This window comes from Populus trichocarpa, chromosome 4 (assembly GCF_000002775.5).
Source record: "Populus trichocarpa isolate Nisqually-1 chromosome 4, P.trichocarpa_v4.1, whole genome shotgun sequence".
Taxonomy (NCBI): domain Eukaryota; kingdom Viridiplantae; phylum Streptophyta; class Magnoliopsida; order Malpighiales; family Salicaceae; genus Populus; species Populus trichocarpa.
Window position 1 is genome coordinate 19175111 of NC_037288.2, and position 16358 is coordinate 19191468.

At 32.7% G+C, this 16358-nt stretch overlaps 1 protein-coding gene across 6 annotated transcripts; it reads right to left on the minus strand.

Moving 5' to 3' along the window:
• Positions 1–1838: 1838 nt before the first annotated feature.
• LOC7453655 (uncharacterized) lies at positions 1839–9688 on the minus strand. Of its 6 annotated transcripts, none has more exons than XM_024599027.2 (15): positions 9526–9688; positions 8389–9083; positions 6850–6906; positions 5410–5491; positions 5241–5297; positions 4918–4973; positions 4272–4500; positions 3918–4001; positions 3546–3620; positions 3344–3427; positions 2970–3034; positions 2662–2890; positions 2491–2579; positions 2127–2241; positions 1839–2043 (listed from the first exon to the last, which is right to left on the minus strand). In XM_024599027.2, the coding sequence occupies exons 2-15, from the start codon at positions 9009–9011 to the stop codon at positions 2002–2004; spliced, it is 1887 nt and encodes a 628-aa protein (XP_024454795.1). In that variant the 5' UTR covers positions 9012–9083; positions 9526–9688; the 3' UTR covers positions 1839–2001. The 6 variants fall into 6 exon arrangements, with proteins under 6 accessions (XP_024454795.1, XP_024454798.1, XP_024454797.1 ...); XM_024599030.2 differs by having other exon boundaries at positions 8389–9016; positions 9526–9685; XM_024599029.2 differs by having other exon boundaries at positions 8389–9023; positions 9526–9685.
• Positions 9689–16358: the final 6670 nt, after the last annotated feature.

The following is a 16358-nucleotide window of genomic DNA, read 5'->3' on the forward strand; positions in this document are numbered from 1 at the left end:
AAGTAACCAGTGGAGATCGAAGCAGTGTGGTTAAGAGAAGGAGATGGAAGGCAGCGAATAGTGGGATGAGTTCCTTTTTTTTAGTTTTAAAAGTATTTTAAAAAAAATTAAAAAAATTTTATTTTTTTATTTTAAATTAATTTTTTTAATGTTTTCAGATCATTTTAATGTGTGTCAAAAATAATTTTTAAAAAATAAAAAAATATTATTTTAATATATTTCTAAGTAAAAAATATTTTAAAAACAATCAGAACTATATTTCCAAACATGCTCGTAACACAAAATGCCTTGGAAGGAAGGTAGAATAGCAGTTCTCTGCCACTAACCTTTCTTTTTTTAATTTGCAACCTATTAAAATTGCCCTCAACTCTTGATTTAAGTTTTTTTCTAATTAGAGAATCTTTTATTAATATGTTTTTTTGTTGTATTATGTTAATGAATATAATTAGACTAAGAAAATTAGAGTTGAGAATGCAATATGAAAAGAGATACAATATGGTTGAATGAAAATATATAGATATTAACTTTCGAGGAATGTTATACAAGTTATGCTTGAAAAGATTGAATATATATATATTTGAATTACATAGTCATCCCATGGATTTGGGACTATGAACTTAGTTAATGTAGAATGGAAAATAAAAGATTTGAATTATATAATCAACACATGATTTCGAAAATTATGGACTTAGTTAGCCTAAAATGACAACCAGAAGATTTTGAATTATATGGTCAAACCACGATTCAAGATTTCGGATTTAGATGTCTAGATTGGTAATTAAATGATTGCGATTTCATGGTAAAAATTAACATTTAACTGATTGGTTGGGGAGTACTGTATAAACTTGTTCTTAAGACCATGTAAAAAATTAAGTTGTGATATGGTTTTTATACAGGAATTAGCGGGATAAAACTTTGGGCATGGTCTGTAATGTATAGGAGAAATTTTGCAAAATTTTCATTTTAATTCGTTAAAACATACAAGAGGGGTGATTTAAAAGTAATATGAAATATGACATGGAAGTCCAAGAATAGAAATTATAGAGTGAAAAAGCTAGAAGAAGCGTGCGATAAAACTATGTTGAAAATTATAGAGTAAAAATAATATTAAATCGTTGAAAGACAAGTGTTAAGATAAATTAAATAACAAATCGTGACAAGGAAAGAAAATAATAATGGGGTTAGAATTAAATTGGAAAAATTATTATACGAGGCATATTAATACTTGCTGATATAAGTGAAGTTATATATATTAATAAAAAGAATAACCCTATGTAAAACACTGGCTAAAATTTCAATTAAAATCACGGGGTGTTACAAAAGCTATAAAGAATAGCCTTATAGGAAATTTCAGAAGCTTGAAGCTTATCTTGTAACCCCACCAATGAGCGCCAACGCGCTGATCTGCCCCTACATCAAACTGGATGAATCGTGGAATCCAGACCACCGTGCTGTTTCGCCACTCCCGCCCCTCAATTAGGCGAAGCTAAGCACCAACGGTGTCATAAGAGGAAATCCAGGCCAACATGCTGGCCTGCCGTCCACCATACTGGGTGAAGCTAGAACCTGACGGTGCCAGCAGAGGGAATCCGGACAAGGCTATTGCTGCGGTTTAATTCGCGACCATTTGGGTCACTACACAAGTACACATTGGACACCTGATTACATAAATCAGGCAGATGCTAGTAAGGACGATGGGATGGCAGTTTTCTCACATCCTCCGACTCCTACAGGGCTTCAACGTCGTCGTGGGCTGATTTTAGTTGGGTTGGTTCCTATAGATTTATAAGTTTGTTTTTGGGCTGGGCAGGGCATAAAGAAGAGATGCAGACAAAACCTACAAAACACAAATCGGTCTGAATTTCTTACGAAACTTGACAGTAATATCATGTACATGTCTCTTCCAACATCTATCTCACCTAACCTAAACAACAGCGCAACACGACACAGTCAAAATTAACAGACGAGGTGGTGAATTTGCACACCAAAAATCATTTACTCCTATCTGCTGTCAGGAAACTTAGCCTCGTAGGTCTGGGGCACCTGCAAGTGTGCAGAATTTCGTTTGCAACATAAGTTGTATTGACAAGTGAAATCACAAACATAGCAAGAAAATGTACGATTACCATGAAAGTTGCAGTGATCAACTTCCCGGCAAACCATCTTCCATGGAGAGCGTGCTGTGCATTTATTGCAGCTTGCATATTCTCAAATCGCATGTAAACAAAACCGGCACTGTTCCTGTTTTTCCAAGGGAAAAAGGAACTATGCATAAGAAACACCAAAGAGACAAAATAGCCAGGATTTCATCAGCTTGAATATGTTTAACACAATAAGCAAGAAATATAATAAGTGGCAACAAACTCATCAAGAGGAAGATGTATTAATATAACAGAAGAGTGGATAGACTTTAAAAACATTCATTTGACAAATTTCAGAGCAGACCGATCAAAGAGAAGGAATGGCACTACACATCAAAACAGTACTTACTTGTCGACATAAATATGCTTCACATTTCCAAACCTTGAGCATTCCTCTTGGACATCTTCTTTAATATCCAAATCAAAATCTGGTTCGGTCTGCCAAGATATGGTCGAGTCTAAGCAAAATTAAACCACAACCAAAAATCAGAAAGTCTCCAAAAAATGTGAGTCCACTAACCTCTGTTTTTGGATCAAACATGTTTTTCAAAAATAAACAATCACTTGGGACTCCAATTGTATCCATGGTTGGAATTGCAGTGGCCGGAAGTTGAAGGCCTGGAACTGGAAGTCCAGGTATAGCTGGAACAGAACCTGATAAAAGAGGAGCAACAGCAGGAGACACTACAGGTGTGGCCCCAAGGATCGGTGCTGTTGGTAGAGTAGGGGTGCCTAGTGAACCAGCAATACTGAAAAGAAAGGAAGTAGATGTCAACTCAATCAAATCAGGCAAATTCAATCCAAAAGAAAAGTTTGGGAGAGGCAAACCTTGAGGCAGTGCCAGTACGATCTAATTTCTGCATCAAAAGTGCCCGAGAACGTGCATTCAAGGCCTGAAATTTGAAAAAAAGATTAGGTATGATTCAAAATAGTTACCAGATACACACTAGAAATATGACAGTTAGCAACATAAGATTGACTGTAAGCAGTCACAACTTTTTTGGTTTCACTTTCCATTTGTTATAACCTAATCCTTTTCCATCTTCTATTTGCTGCATCAAGAAACAAAGGACTGCTCTATTCAGAAAAGCAGGGCAATATTGAGAGTGCACTCTTCATCTGATAAAGCCCTCTTTTAATCAGCCAAAAAAAAAAGACCCAATATCTTTACCAGTTACCAAGAGACAAGTAGAATTACTAACCAAGCCACCACCTTCATCATCATCAAAATCACCAACATTTGTCCCGCCATCTTGTGTTCCAGTTTGATCAGTGACAGCTGAAACCTAAACAGCAAGCAAGAACATAAGAATTTCTAATGTATTTGAATGAATGTATGAGATCCGCCATCAACACAGAGAGCACAGGAAGGGAAGATGCAATTAAGAGGAAGGATGAGATTACCTTGATTGGCCTGCCTGCAATCTCAACTTGTCCATTCAAGTTTAATGCATTTCTGGCATCTTCAAGACGTGCAAACTGCAGTGGAAGTGGAAGTGGAAGCAATTAGTCTCCAATTTCCAGAGGATTTGAAGTATGCCTTTTTAAGGCCAATTGGATGAAAAGGCTAGGTTCAGCCATGAAGAGTATTTGGGGATTGTACAAGACACTGTTTAAACATAAAGGACAAAAGTAGCTTCTTCAACAATCTTTACATCAGTTCTAAGGTCTTGGTCACTGTTTCCGTCTTAAGACAAAACATGCATTTGGAACTCAACTTGCAACTTTTCACTGGATTTTTTTTTCAAAGGCAACTTTATTGCTGACAAAACTCACCTGGACAAAACCAAAACCTTTGCAATGCCCGCTTTCATCATGAGGCAATTGCACCAACTCCACAGCGCCAAATGGTTCAAATACCTGTACAGTCAGAAAATGTCACCTTGGAAAAACAAAACAAAAGCACAATCCTAACAAGAGGGAATAAGGAGACATTGTAACAATAATAAGTTATCATAAACAAAAAATCATGAAAACTGTATAGGGCAAAAAGTTTATCTATGTTAATATACAACTACCCTAGTAATGTTATATATCAAGCCAATTTATACGAAAACCAGAGAATTTGAAATGAATAAACACATTCTGGATATAGATCAGTGTCAAAAGAAATACAGAAAAAGTGCTTACCTGACGAAGTTGATCTTCTGTAATGTTGAAGTGCAGGTTGCCAACATACAACCTTCTAGCCCCTCCTGAGTAGGGGCCTGTAAGTCCACCTGATGTCACAGCAGTAGTTGACTGAACAAGATTCTTTTCAGCTTCAGAAGGTTTCACCATCACTGGTTGACCAAGGAGGAGCTGTCCAGAGAGTGCTATCGCCATAGGCACTGACATCGCATCATAGAACTCGATATACCTACAAAGAAAAGAAGCAATATTGCAAATCACCTCATAGAACTATATATACCTAAAAACAAGAGTCAGATTGTAATTAAGAAAAACAAATGTAACAGAGGAGACTAGACTAGCATTATCATATTAATTCTAGGTGGTCCACAAATAACTTCCAAAATCATAAACTTTTTTTGTGACTTCTGTTCGCTCCATTAAGAGCTCAAATAACTAGCAAAATCACTACAAAACTGTAAATTTCTATTAAATTGACAACAGTATATACCAAAAACTCCATTTTTTCAGTTTTTTTCAAATTGATGGACCTGAGTGATTAAAAGCCAAAAGAGAAATATGGCTACTATCCAGCAAAATAAAGATAAGCAAGAGAAAATCACTTCAAAGAAGTCACAGAATGCTGATCATTATAAATATAACTTACCCAACTCCTTTTGAACGTCTTGAATTGCGATCCATGATGAGACGTACATCTCGCACCTGAAAGTTGTGCTAAGAGTATTAGAAACAACAGGGAGAAACAAAGTATAAAAAGTGACCAAACAACAATCACCTCTCCAAGTAACAGTGAATTTGTGGTTGCTGCCACGAATTTATGTTTATTGTTCATGTACACAGCACATAAAAGTTAATTGACAAGCAGGTGATCTAACAGGTAAAATATTACAATGTGAACTTCATTCATATCTCTCTTCCAATTAAGAGATTAGCCCCATTAGTCGTGTAAAGAATTGCTACAGAACTAACCTTGCCAGCCCTAGAGAAAAATTCATAGACATCTCTTTCATCCGCCTTTAAAGATATCTGTAAAATTTTTTCACTAGAATCAAAGTTCGAAACCATGTGAAATGGAGTGTATTACATCTAAAGCGTTGAGAACACAACATAATTTATATCAATCATGTCTATATTTAACCTGATAGGCAAATACTGTCCTCTGATCACGTTCAGGATCAACCTCAGGCTCCACTGCTTCTTCCTTTCTTTCTTTATATCTTCTGCAAGACAATGGAAATTAAAATTATTGATCTCATTTATATAACCAGTATCAAACAATGAGGAAAACAGCCAGGAACTAAAACATTCATAAAGAAAATACAAATATAATGCTAATTTATCCTTCAAAAGAAAGGAGGTTTTTTTCTTTTGCTTTATCATCATTAAAGAAAAGGTAAAAAACAATCCAAAACATTATAAAAATGTCTCCAATACAAGTTAAAACGCCGAACCCACGAAACACAGTCCTGCAGGCAACTGGACAACGTTAACATGAGAGGACCTGTGAATGCATGTTGAAATTAAGACATCTTCATCTTAAAATTAACAAGAACCAACCTGAGGACCAATGTTGCAAATTGCAAGTAAGAGAAGTGAACTACAAAACCCAACTTCAAGTGATGAATTAATAAATTTGCACCTTCGATAAAAACATAATCTTAAATGGAAACAGTATCATCAAGTTGTATCAATGGCAATACCAATGGACCTATATGCATTAATGTGACCTGTTAACAACTTAATAGAGTTAAATTTGTATATCCCAAAAAAGAAACCATCAGCAGAAGGCAGGAAATAAGCACTCAGAAGCTAATATCATTCCCTACAGTTTTACTACCAGTCCCGTAGATTATAGAAAAATACACGCAGAAGGAAACTGAAACCTCAAGAAGTTAAGATTATCATCATACAGTTTTTTGGAACTTCTATATCTAACAATATAAACAAAAGCAATTTACACAAATGCCACCACTCAGATGATGTTGACAACTAAAACAAAAGCTGTGAATCATCATCATGCATCCATAGTACATAAGCTGTGGATAACTATTATTATGTATGTCAATCTTACAAAAGAATTTAACCAGGTAAGGTCTTGAAAGATTTTTTTTTTATCAAAACCATACAAGAGTTGAATCAGTGTGACATCCAAGACAATTTTGAGCATGATGACGAACATATTTGTCAATCTGTGATCTAATATTCTTACAAAGACTACGGGAGCACGGTTGGTCATCTAAAACCTAGAATTTCAAGATAGGCAATTAGGTACTTTTTTTCCAGTTTAATCTATCCTGCAAAAAAATATTTAAAACAAGTGCTTGCAGCCCACAGAGTTTTCCACAAGTATCAGAAGATGAAGTGCTTCTCTTAAGCAAAGCTCATAACTCCCTCACCAGCATTTCTGCAACAGAATAAATTTAATTAAGCAACTAAGTTCAAATCTGGAGGATAACAAAAATCACAACATGACATCAGCACCCAGGTCAAAACCTACAACACTGAAACCCTCAATCTTGCAATGCAAGCTTTTAAATGATTCCAGACAGCCTATGAAGAAACATTTAAGACCCATGACCTGAGTTCCTGTGCCTGGCTCAATTGCCAGAAAGACCATCTGAATGCTCTAGCATATCTGCGAGTCCCAGAATCTAATGTTCAATATTCAGAATTTTCAAGATAGTTAATAGCATAAGTAACTAAATGAAATTTGAGATCCAATAACAAGACAGCTCGTTAAAACAATGGAATAAAAACCCATAAAGAGATATGAATATTGTGAGGAAGAAAACAGACCAAGAAAAAGCCTATGGCAATTGTATTTGGACACCCAAAACAGGATTGAATCCAGCACAGCTGGACATGGAATCACCACATAAATAAAGAAAAGATATAGCTTAACAAGACCATTGGACTAAGGAGCATGTAGAAAGGAATTTATCAAAGCAGGAGAGAACATGTGAAAGCAAATATTTGCAGCACATCTCTCATGGCATTCTGATTGACAAGTCACTTCTTCATAAGACTGCCAAGTGAATATTGAATCCATCTACAATTCTAAAGGCATAAAATCATCATCCTCAAGTTCAGCAGCCACAATTGCAAGCAATTATAAACACCAAATGTCAATGGTCTCCCATCTCCAGCTTTCTCGTATATCTTTATAATATGACATCTGGACAAAAACGTTATGCATCAATAGATAATGCTCGCACAACCATTGATCCGTCAACATCCGAGGTCATTAGTGAGCATCACTGAACCCCGATAATAAGAATAAGCAGATTCAAAATACATTGGTCACAATATAGATCTAGATTCTATACAATGAAAGAGATGTCTTAACAGTGCAGAGCAGATCCCTGCAGAAAGATAACCTCTGTCCAAACTTACTGTAACTGTCATCAAACATGGTCCAAGCTAACATTCAAAAAGTAAATCTCACCACACAACCAGATCCAGACAGAAATCCAAAGACATTGTAGAATGAAACCCTTGAAAAATGAGAGAGAGGGAGGGAGGGAGGGAGGGAGAAGAACCAAGTAGAAGATCCAGAAAGCAAATTTAGTAAATCTGGGAGGATTAAGATTTTGATTGAGCAGAACCCTGGACACTAATCATGAATTATCATGTTAGGAAGGTCACCCCATTAGGAATTTATATTATACGAATTGCACAAGCTTTTAGAAGAGAGTAACATTATTTTTCCATCAAATTCAAAATGATATAAACCACTTATCAAACTTGTTCATTCAATACTTGAGTTGCAGATTTTTTTTACATCTATCTTAATCCCAGGAGTGAGTAATATTTCATCCCAAATCTCTTGGAACGGTGCCAATTGACTTAATCAACTAAACTAGGCAGCTTGCACCTCCGACTACACCCTTCTTATGCTTAATATCAACAATTGAAAGTCATTACAAATACCAGTACATATGCACACAGCCACTCACAGCAGAATTACACTGGAAAATAGTTATCAACTAAACAGATTCACAGAACCACAAGATAAGTTTCCACTGACTCATATTTGCATCAACCATGAAGTTAATATAAAGACATGGGATAAGTAATAGATAAAAAAAATGAAGCAGAATATCAAAATGACAGGCACCTGCTTTCTCTGTCTCGTTCCTTTGGCTCCCTCTCCCTCTCCCTTTCCTTTTCTCTAAGCTCCCTGTCCTTTTCTCTAAGCTCCCTGTCCTTTTCTCTAAGCTCCCTGTCCCTGCTCCTCTCTCTATCCTTTTCATCTTGATCACTTCTACGCCTTTCCGATCTACTCCTGCTTCGGCGTGACCGCTCTATTTCCTTCTTATCTCTCTCCCTCTCCTTTTCACCATCACGGTCACGTTCCCTCCTATCACGATCACGATCCCTTTCTTTCCCATTTATCTCCTCCCTATCTCTATCCCGACCTCTGTCCCTGTCTCGATGTTCCCTGCTACTCTTGTGCCGATCCCTCTCTCCATCTCTAGACTGTGACCGATGACGGGATGAACTCCTTTCTTTACTCCGTTCACGATCCCTGGACTCATCTCCAGATCTCGATCGCTTCGAACGACTTCGTTCATCATCATTCCCAAGATCCTTCTCATCACTCCTATGCTTCGAACTCCGTGAACGATCCTTTTCCCTAGATTTCACCTTATCATCCCCGCCATTAGCAGTTTCCTTTGCCTTTGGCGGTTCCAGATTTTCAACTGTTTTCTCTAAGTAGTCGTACTCATCAAACTCCATTTCAACTATCCTCTCAAAAAAAAAAAAACCAACACTTCACAAAACACGCCTTATTAGTTATTACAACTGCAACTGAAAAGAAAAAATAATATTAATTATTTCCGTTTCACAGAATTTAAAGAGATACAATTCTTCCTTTTTTTCTGTACTGCTCACCAGTAAAAATAATAAAACAATACAAGATTTCCAACAACAAATAAAATTTCAATAAGCTTAGCATCCATAAAAATATTAGGTTTTGCATTAGCTGAGCAAATTAAATCTAATCTAAGTCTCCGTAACCCTAAATGAGTACAGTAACAGTCAAAACGCAACTCCTAATCCCAGATTAACTAAGAAAACGCTCTGTTTGGCTACATAGAAACCACAATAAGGCAATTACTAACATTCACAAACCATGTAAACTGCTTTATTCTAATTTTCCTTCAACTATTCTAGGAAACCAAACAGACCGTTAGGTTTTTCAAAAGAAAAGGAAGGGAAATTAACAACAAAAACTAATGGATATTTTTACCTCTGAAGAGAATATTAAATCCGGGCAGAAGTGGAGCGAGAGAGATGAGGTAAAAAGGACGAGATGAATTTTTTTTTATTTTTTTTTGAGAGACAGAGCTTGAAGTGAAGTGCGTGTTTGTGTGTTCAGAACGCAGATTGTTTTGGATTTCTGTCTCGCTCTCTCGCTGTAGGGTCTTATTACGCCAGAGATAGAGGATTTTCGGGAAAATTATATTTCAGTCCCTGACGATTTGGCGATTATCCACCTTGGAGTTTATATTTAAACATTGTTTTTAAATTAATTTTGTAATTTCTCAAAAAGTTTCAGTGATGTCTATTATAGTCTCAAATAAATATTTTATATTTAATTTATGGCCATGAATGTTTATTTTTATTATTATATAATTAAATATTAAATAATTTTTAAGAAAAAATAAGGTGAATTTATGAAACCTAGGACTAACCCATTTATGCAATGTTCAAGTGAGTATAAATAAGACAAGGCGAAAATCTAACTTGACTAAATCATATTGTAGTCTCGTCCAAAAGTTCCATGTATGATATTTTATTATAAAAAAAAAAGAGGGAAATGTTGTTTGTTCCATGTTATATTATTTTAATTTACATATATAATATAAAATAATTACGTTGATTTTATTAGGGATGAGGAAAAAAACCGAAAAACCAATTAAACTGAGAAAACCGGAAAAACATTAACCGAAAAAACCAAACCGTAAAAAAAACCGATTAAAATTTTAAAAAAACCAACCGATTCGGTTCGGTTTTAGTTTTATAAGCCTGAAACCGAACCAAACCGAACCCAAATTGAAAAAACCAGAAAAAACCGAGCCAAACCGGTTTGAACCGGTTTTTTTCTAAAAAACCGAACCGAAAATTATCGGTTCGGTTTCGGTTTTTTTTAAAAAAAAAATTAGTTTAGTTACTTTTTTTTATAAAAACCAAACCGAACCGAAAATCATTAAAATTATTCTTGTAACGAACTTTACAAGGACCTAGAACTAGAACTAACCAATTCATGTGATATTTAATTTTGCTCGTGCGAGTAAAGAGGTTGGAAATCTAACATGATTTACGTCATTGTCATCTCATCCAAAAATTCTATGTGTGATATTTTGTTGTAAAAAAATAAAAATAAAAATTATTAGTTATTCCAGTTTTTTTATATTTATAAAAGATGTTATTTCTCACAATAAAAAATCCTAACTATAACTATAAAACACGATTTAAAAATCCATCTAATTCAAGATTCTAATAGCGGGTTAAGAAAATTAACATGAGTTAACCCAGTTATTTTTCTTTACAAAAACTCTAAAATAACTTTGTTTTTAAAAAATAATTTGTTCAATAATTCCACCCCAACGAAGCCCCGGGTCGAGTGGTCACGAGGTTAATCCGTTGCCCCAGCACGGGTAATGTTCGTAACGATGAAACATTGAGGTGATATTAGAAATTTCCAAACAATGGAGGTTAGAAATGGACATTGTGGAATCTGCTGGGGCTATAATATAATCTTACCTGAATCAGACCGTTTAGGCAATGGGCTCCGCGTCATTTATGGATTGGACCGGGCCTGAAATGTAAAAGTACAAACCTAGAAGGTCTGTTCATCACGAGCTAAATGAAAACACTTAGCCCATGTAAAGGTGTTTTTATGGGCCGACGAGATTTCAGACCAAATAGAATGGGTTTGTCATGGGTTAAATGGGCTTTTCTAATAGCCCATCATGAAATAAGTTTATTTCTTTTTTGAAATAATTAAATAGTTTTGAAAAACAATAATAATAAAAAAGTTTCCATTAAACAATCAAGATTACGTGGTTTTGTTAATTTCCCTGATACTGCGGCGCCATTTGTTACTGTAATTTTTTATTTTTACTTTCTAGTGATGAGGCTAAAACTATATAATAAAAAAAAACATTATTTTTTTTGTCAACCGTTATTAATCTCATGACTCTAATTTATAGTTGTCAAACCGACCTTCTTTAGATCTAAAAAATTCACAATTTAAAAATTGACTTAGGTTGAATTGTAAGTTTGACCATGAAAAATATTGATAGCATGAAATTGGTCGATCCAATGAAATCAACTCCAAAAAAAAATTTAAAATATATATATTATTTTAATAAAAATGACTTCACACATTGACTCGGTAATCCAAACACTTTTTAAAGCCAGGTTTTAGATAGAGTATGGCAAGCTCCAATCACATCAATTTACAATAAAGCCCCGATATTCTATCAAAAGCTTCTTTCCGCAAGACATTAATTAACATAAAATATATACTTAAACAACTTATTTTATTGTGGATTATTATAAAATTACTATTTTGTTCTTTTAGTGGAAAAATGAAAGCCTTGGCGACGACGGTAGTTTTGTTTTTTAATAGATCTATTAGTCATTAAAAAATTATTCACAAATATGTTAGTTATTTTCAAAAAAAAAAATTAACAAAACAAGTTCTTACTATCATAATAAAAATAAATGAAATATTGACCAAGAATTTTCTTTCTCTTTTTTTAAAAAATTAAAACAATAAAAATATTTCTTTAACTCTAAAATCAAAAAATATTAAGTTGTTGACCAAAGTTTTTTTTCCCGTATTAGGCTACAGTTCAAGATCGACTCTGCCCCAAAAAAACAAAAAAATAAAGTAAGTATTTAGAAGTGTTTTTATCTTTTCACACTCAAGAGTCTTTTGTAAATTCCAGTAATGAGGGGGTGTTTTGGTTTTTTATTTTACTTTTGTTAATTTTTTATTTTAAAAAGTTGTTAGCGCGTGCTCATTACACAAGAGGGCGTGGATGGTGTTTGCAACCTTGGAGTAGCGCGTTAGACACAACCAGGTGTTCAAACTTGACCTTTCGTTGTGTCTTTGGAAGTGTCATCGCGTCTTCTTCCTCTTATTGTGATGCGTGATAGTGGATGACAGACGGTTTGTTATTGGTTGACGTTTCTTTTTCTTTTTATTTTCTCTCTTATGCGAGGAAAAGTGCATGACTGTCCTCTTTATTTTTTTGTATTTCAATTTAAGTTCTCATTCTTTTGATTTATTATTTTCGTTCTTTTCCTCTTATAAAAGTTGTTTGTTTTCAATTCAGTCCTTCAATTATAATTCCTCATGTGTTATTTTTTTATTTTGGTCCCTATTTTTTTTTTAATTTTTTTTCCTAAGCTTTTTTGTTAAAGTTTTATTAGTTTTCAATTTCATCATTCAATCAAAGTTTATGTTGTTTATTGTTTTTCTAATTTGACCCTCATTCTTTTTATTTGTTTTTTCTTCAGTCAAAGATATTTTTCGTTTCAATTTAACCCTCCAATTGAAACTTCTGGTTTGTCCTCTAATTTATTTTTTATTTTTATTTTCACCCTCATTCATTTAATTATATATTTTTTAGATCCTTCTATATATTTGATTTTTTTTATCGATTTCATCTCTCGATATTTTATTTGTTGGGGATTTGACTTCATATATTTCAACTTGTAGTGCTTCATATCTAATGACCTTGACCATATGTTTGAAAAGGTTAATGTCATTCTTTTTTTTTCTTCTTTTCTTTTATAGTCTTATCAATTCTACATTATTATTTTTTTAAAAAAAAAAGTTTGGTTTTGTGATTATCTTTAATTTTTTTTTATGATTTTTATCTCGATCTCATGATATAGATCACGAGTTTTACAAGTCTTTTTTTAATAGATTTAAAAAAAAAATATTTTATTTGTAATTAATTTTTATGAAGATATTATCCTAACTCATGTGTATTTTTTTTGTTTTATATAGATGAACTTTATGTTTCAAAATACAAAATACTTATTTTTAAATAATATTCCCGATATGTTCGACCTTGCACGATTTTTTTTAAAGCATGTGTTTATTCAAACAGTTTCATTTGTATTTTTATTTCTATTATCTTATGTTGATTTAAATAAATAAGTTCAGTAAACACAACTTGTTAAATATCTGATTTCGTGTTTATTTAAAAATATTATTGATTTATTTAATTAGATATTTATACATATTTTCTTTATTTACCATTTCAATTTTTTTAATGAAAAAAGACACATCACAATGAAGAACGGGTTAAATAGCTTGTTGTAAGTTTTATGCAGAGAGAGTTAATATTTTTTTGAAATCTTTTTTTTTACAGTATGATAGTAAAACCAACTCCACAGGTAGGCATTAAGCTGTTAGTACCATGAGATTTTTCTTGCAAAGCTTGATGGTATCTAGACGACGAATCAAGTTTAGGATTTTTAAATCATTGCCGGCTCTATTATTAATTAGGCTAATACAAGAATTGTGCCCTCCGTTGTTTTTAATGATAAGAGTCTTAGATATTGCATTATACAAAAAGGATGCAAGATTCGAATCATACCCTGGATGTTGATGTAATTTGAAAGTCAATAAAGAAGAAAAAGATTTTTATTCCGTGCTGAAAAAAATATATTATAAAAGTTTATAAATAAAATAGATGACACTTGGAATTTAATATGTCAGTTAGATTAAATTTTTTGAGTTTATTTTTTTTAATTTTAAATTAATTTTGATATTTATAATTATTGATATAAAACTGAATAACATCTATTCAATTTAATTTAAAATATAATTATTTTATTGCCAGTTATATAATTTCATTAATAATCATAATGTTTTATTATAATAATTTAAGTCTATATAAATTTGTTACTGCACATAGAAAAAACATATTAAAAAAAACATATTCTCTTTCATATGTTTTTTTTTTAATTCTTTTAATGGTTTAGATGACTTGACTTTATTGTGTCTTAAAAGTATTGTATTTAAAAACAATGTTTTCAAGTCTCTAAACCAATTTTTTACTTATTTCCATACCCAAATAATTTACGGACAATTAATTCTAAAACTCTTAAATTTCGGGTGAAATTTGGCGGGTGGGTCATGGTGAAGCAAACCACTTACCTAAAATTACATTAACTCTCCACCATTAATTATGCGCCTCAACCTCACTCCAAAGAGACAATTAGGGGGATTTAATCCCACTATTATAAGGCATTAATCCATAAAGAATTAAAGAAACATTATTTGGACCAAACCAATTGCTTCTTCGAGCAAGCATGAAAAGGATTGTGGTGATTAACCAATTAATCTCCATTTTCAAAGAAGTCTCAGCCTCCAAGTGATAAACATTGCAATAATCAAACAAGACAACCATGCAAGCAGCATAAGCACTTGTTAATCTTATCCTCCACACCACAATACAAAAGACTATCGTATTCTCAGGAAGAAAGTGGAGTTTCCCAGCTCCTTGCCAATAATCAATGGCCATGTTGGTTCCCAGCTAAGCTGACTTATAATTAAGGAGGGAGAAGGAAGGATTAACAATGATAAGATAGGTAAATTAGTTATCCATCTCCATCAACGTTTGATTTTGAATCCTCGGTGTGCTTGAATTACGTGCGCAGTGCTTTTCCCACCATCCTCCTTGTTTCATCATGCATTTCACGTCCAAATACATTTGAAAAGTTCATATTGTTTCTTTTTCGGTCGAGATTTGAAATATTAATTCTCGTGGATGAGATTATTCGACCATAGATTTGCACGTATACCTAAGGTGAATAGACGTTGCTGATTAAATTAGGTTTACATAGCCCGTATCGATTCGAGATTAAATTAGGTTTCATATGGTTCTGGGGTAGAATAAAATTGTTTATACAGTCATAGTCAGTTTAAGGTTTTGAGAAAAAATATAAATATTTAATTATTTTTTATATATTTCACAAGTGAAACCCTGGACAATATTTATTTTGTATTCGAGATATTTTATTAAGTGGAGGTAATTTTTATTTTATAAAATATAATTGATAAATATATTTTATTTTTTATAAAAAAAAATTGTTAGGTAAAAGCCTTCCATCATTGTCCAAAGTGATGCATTGTATATAGTTGATACTAAGATCCATTCATATTAATGCAATGTGAAACACATTGGCCTAAATTTCACAAGACTTCAACGGAAATGTGGTTCATTAATTATTGAAATCGAGACACGAAGTTGAGACATCTTGTACAAAATGATTTTGCCCTCGAAAACCAGTGACTTCAGGGAGCATCTCGCTAAATATTTCTTGTTGGAAAATGATGTTAAATTTATTTTTTTAAATATTTTTTATTTGAATAAAAAATATGATATTTTTAGAAGTTTGATTGTTTTTTATAATTTAATGTCAAAAACAAGAAAAATATTTCAAAAATAAAACTATTTTGATATAATTTTCAATTGAAAAAAATTATGTTTTTATATTGTTTTAATGTACTAATATAAAAATAAAATAAATTTATTTTAATATATTTTTAAATAAAAAATATTTTAAATTATCACCACTACTACTACTGCAATCTCAAATATACTTTTAATCCGATTAATTAAACATAAAGGCATCAATTGACCCACCGGTGCAATTAAGAGAAATCCTGATCCCAAGAGTTCATCCCAATTAACTGGCCTTTAGTTTAAACAACATCTTCAATTTCTAACAATGGAGTATAGTTTTTTTTTTTTTTTAATGATCTAGCAAAATATATTTCTAAAGATTTCTCTAAGCTTCTTCTTTTTAGGCTATCCATAATTTTTTTTTCCTTGCTTCTCAATTCCAAAAACCTATCATCTCCACTTAGAATAACCCACACTAACATGCCCTATTAAAGAAAGAATCAAGATTACAAATAGATAATAAAATCCCACTGATCCAATGAAAAATTCAATCATAGTTGTAAAATCTAACTTTTTCCTGTAAGTTGACTAGAAAACTTGGTAACTTAAGCCAGGTTCATAATTAAATTATTAGAGCATTGAC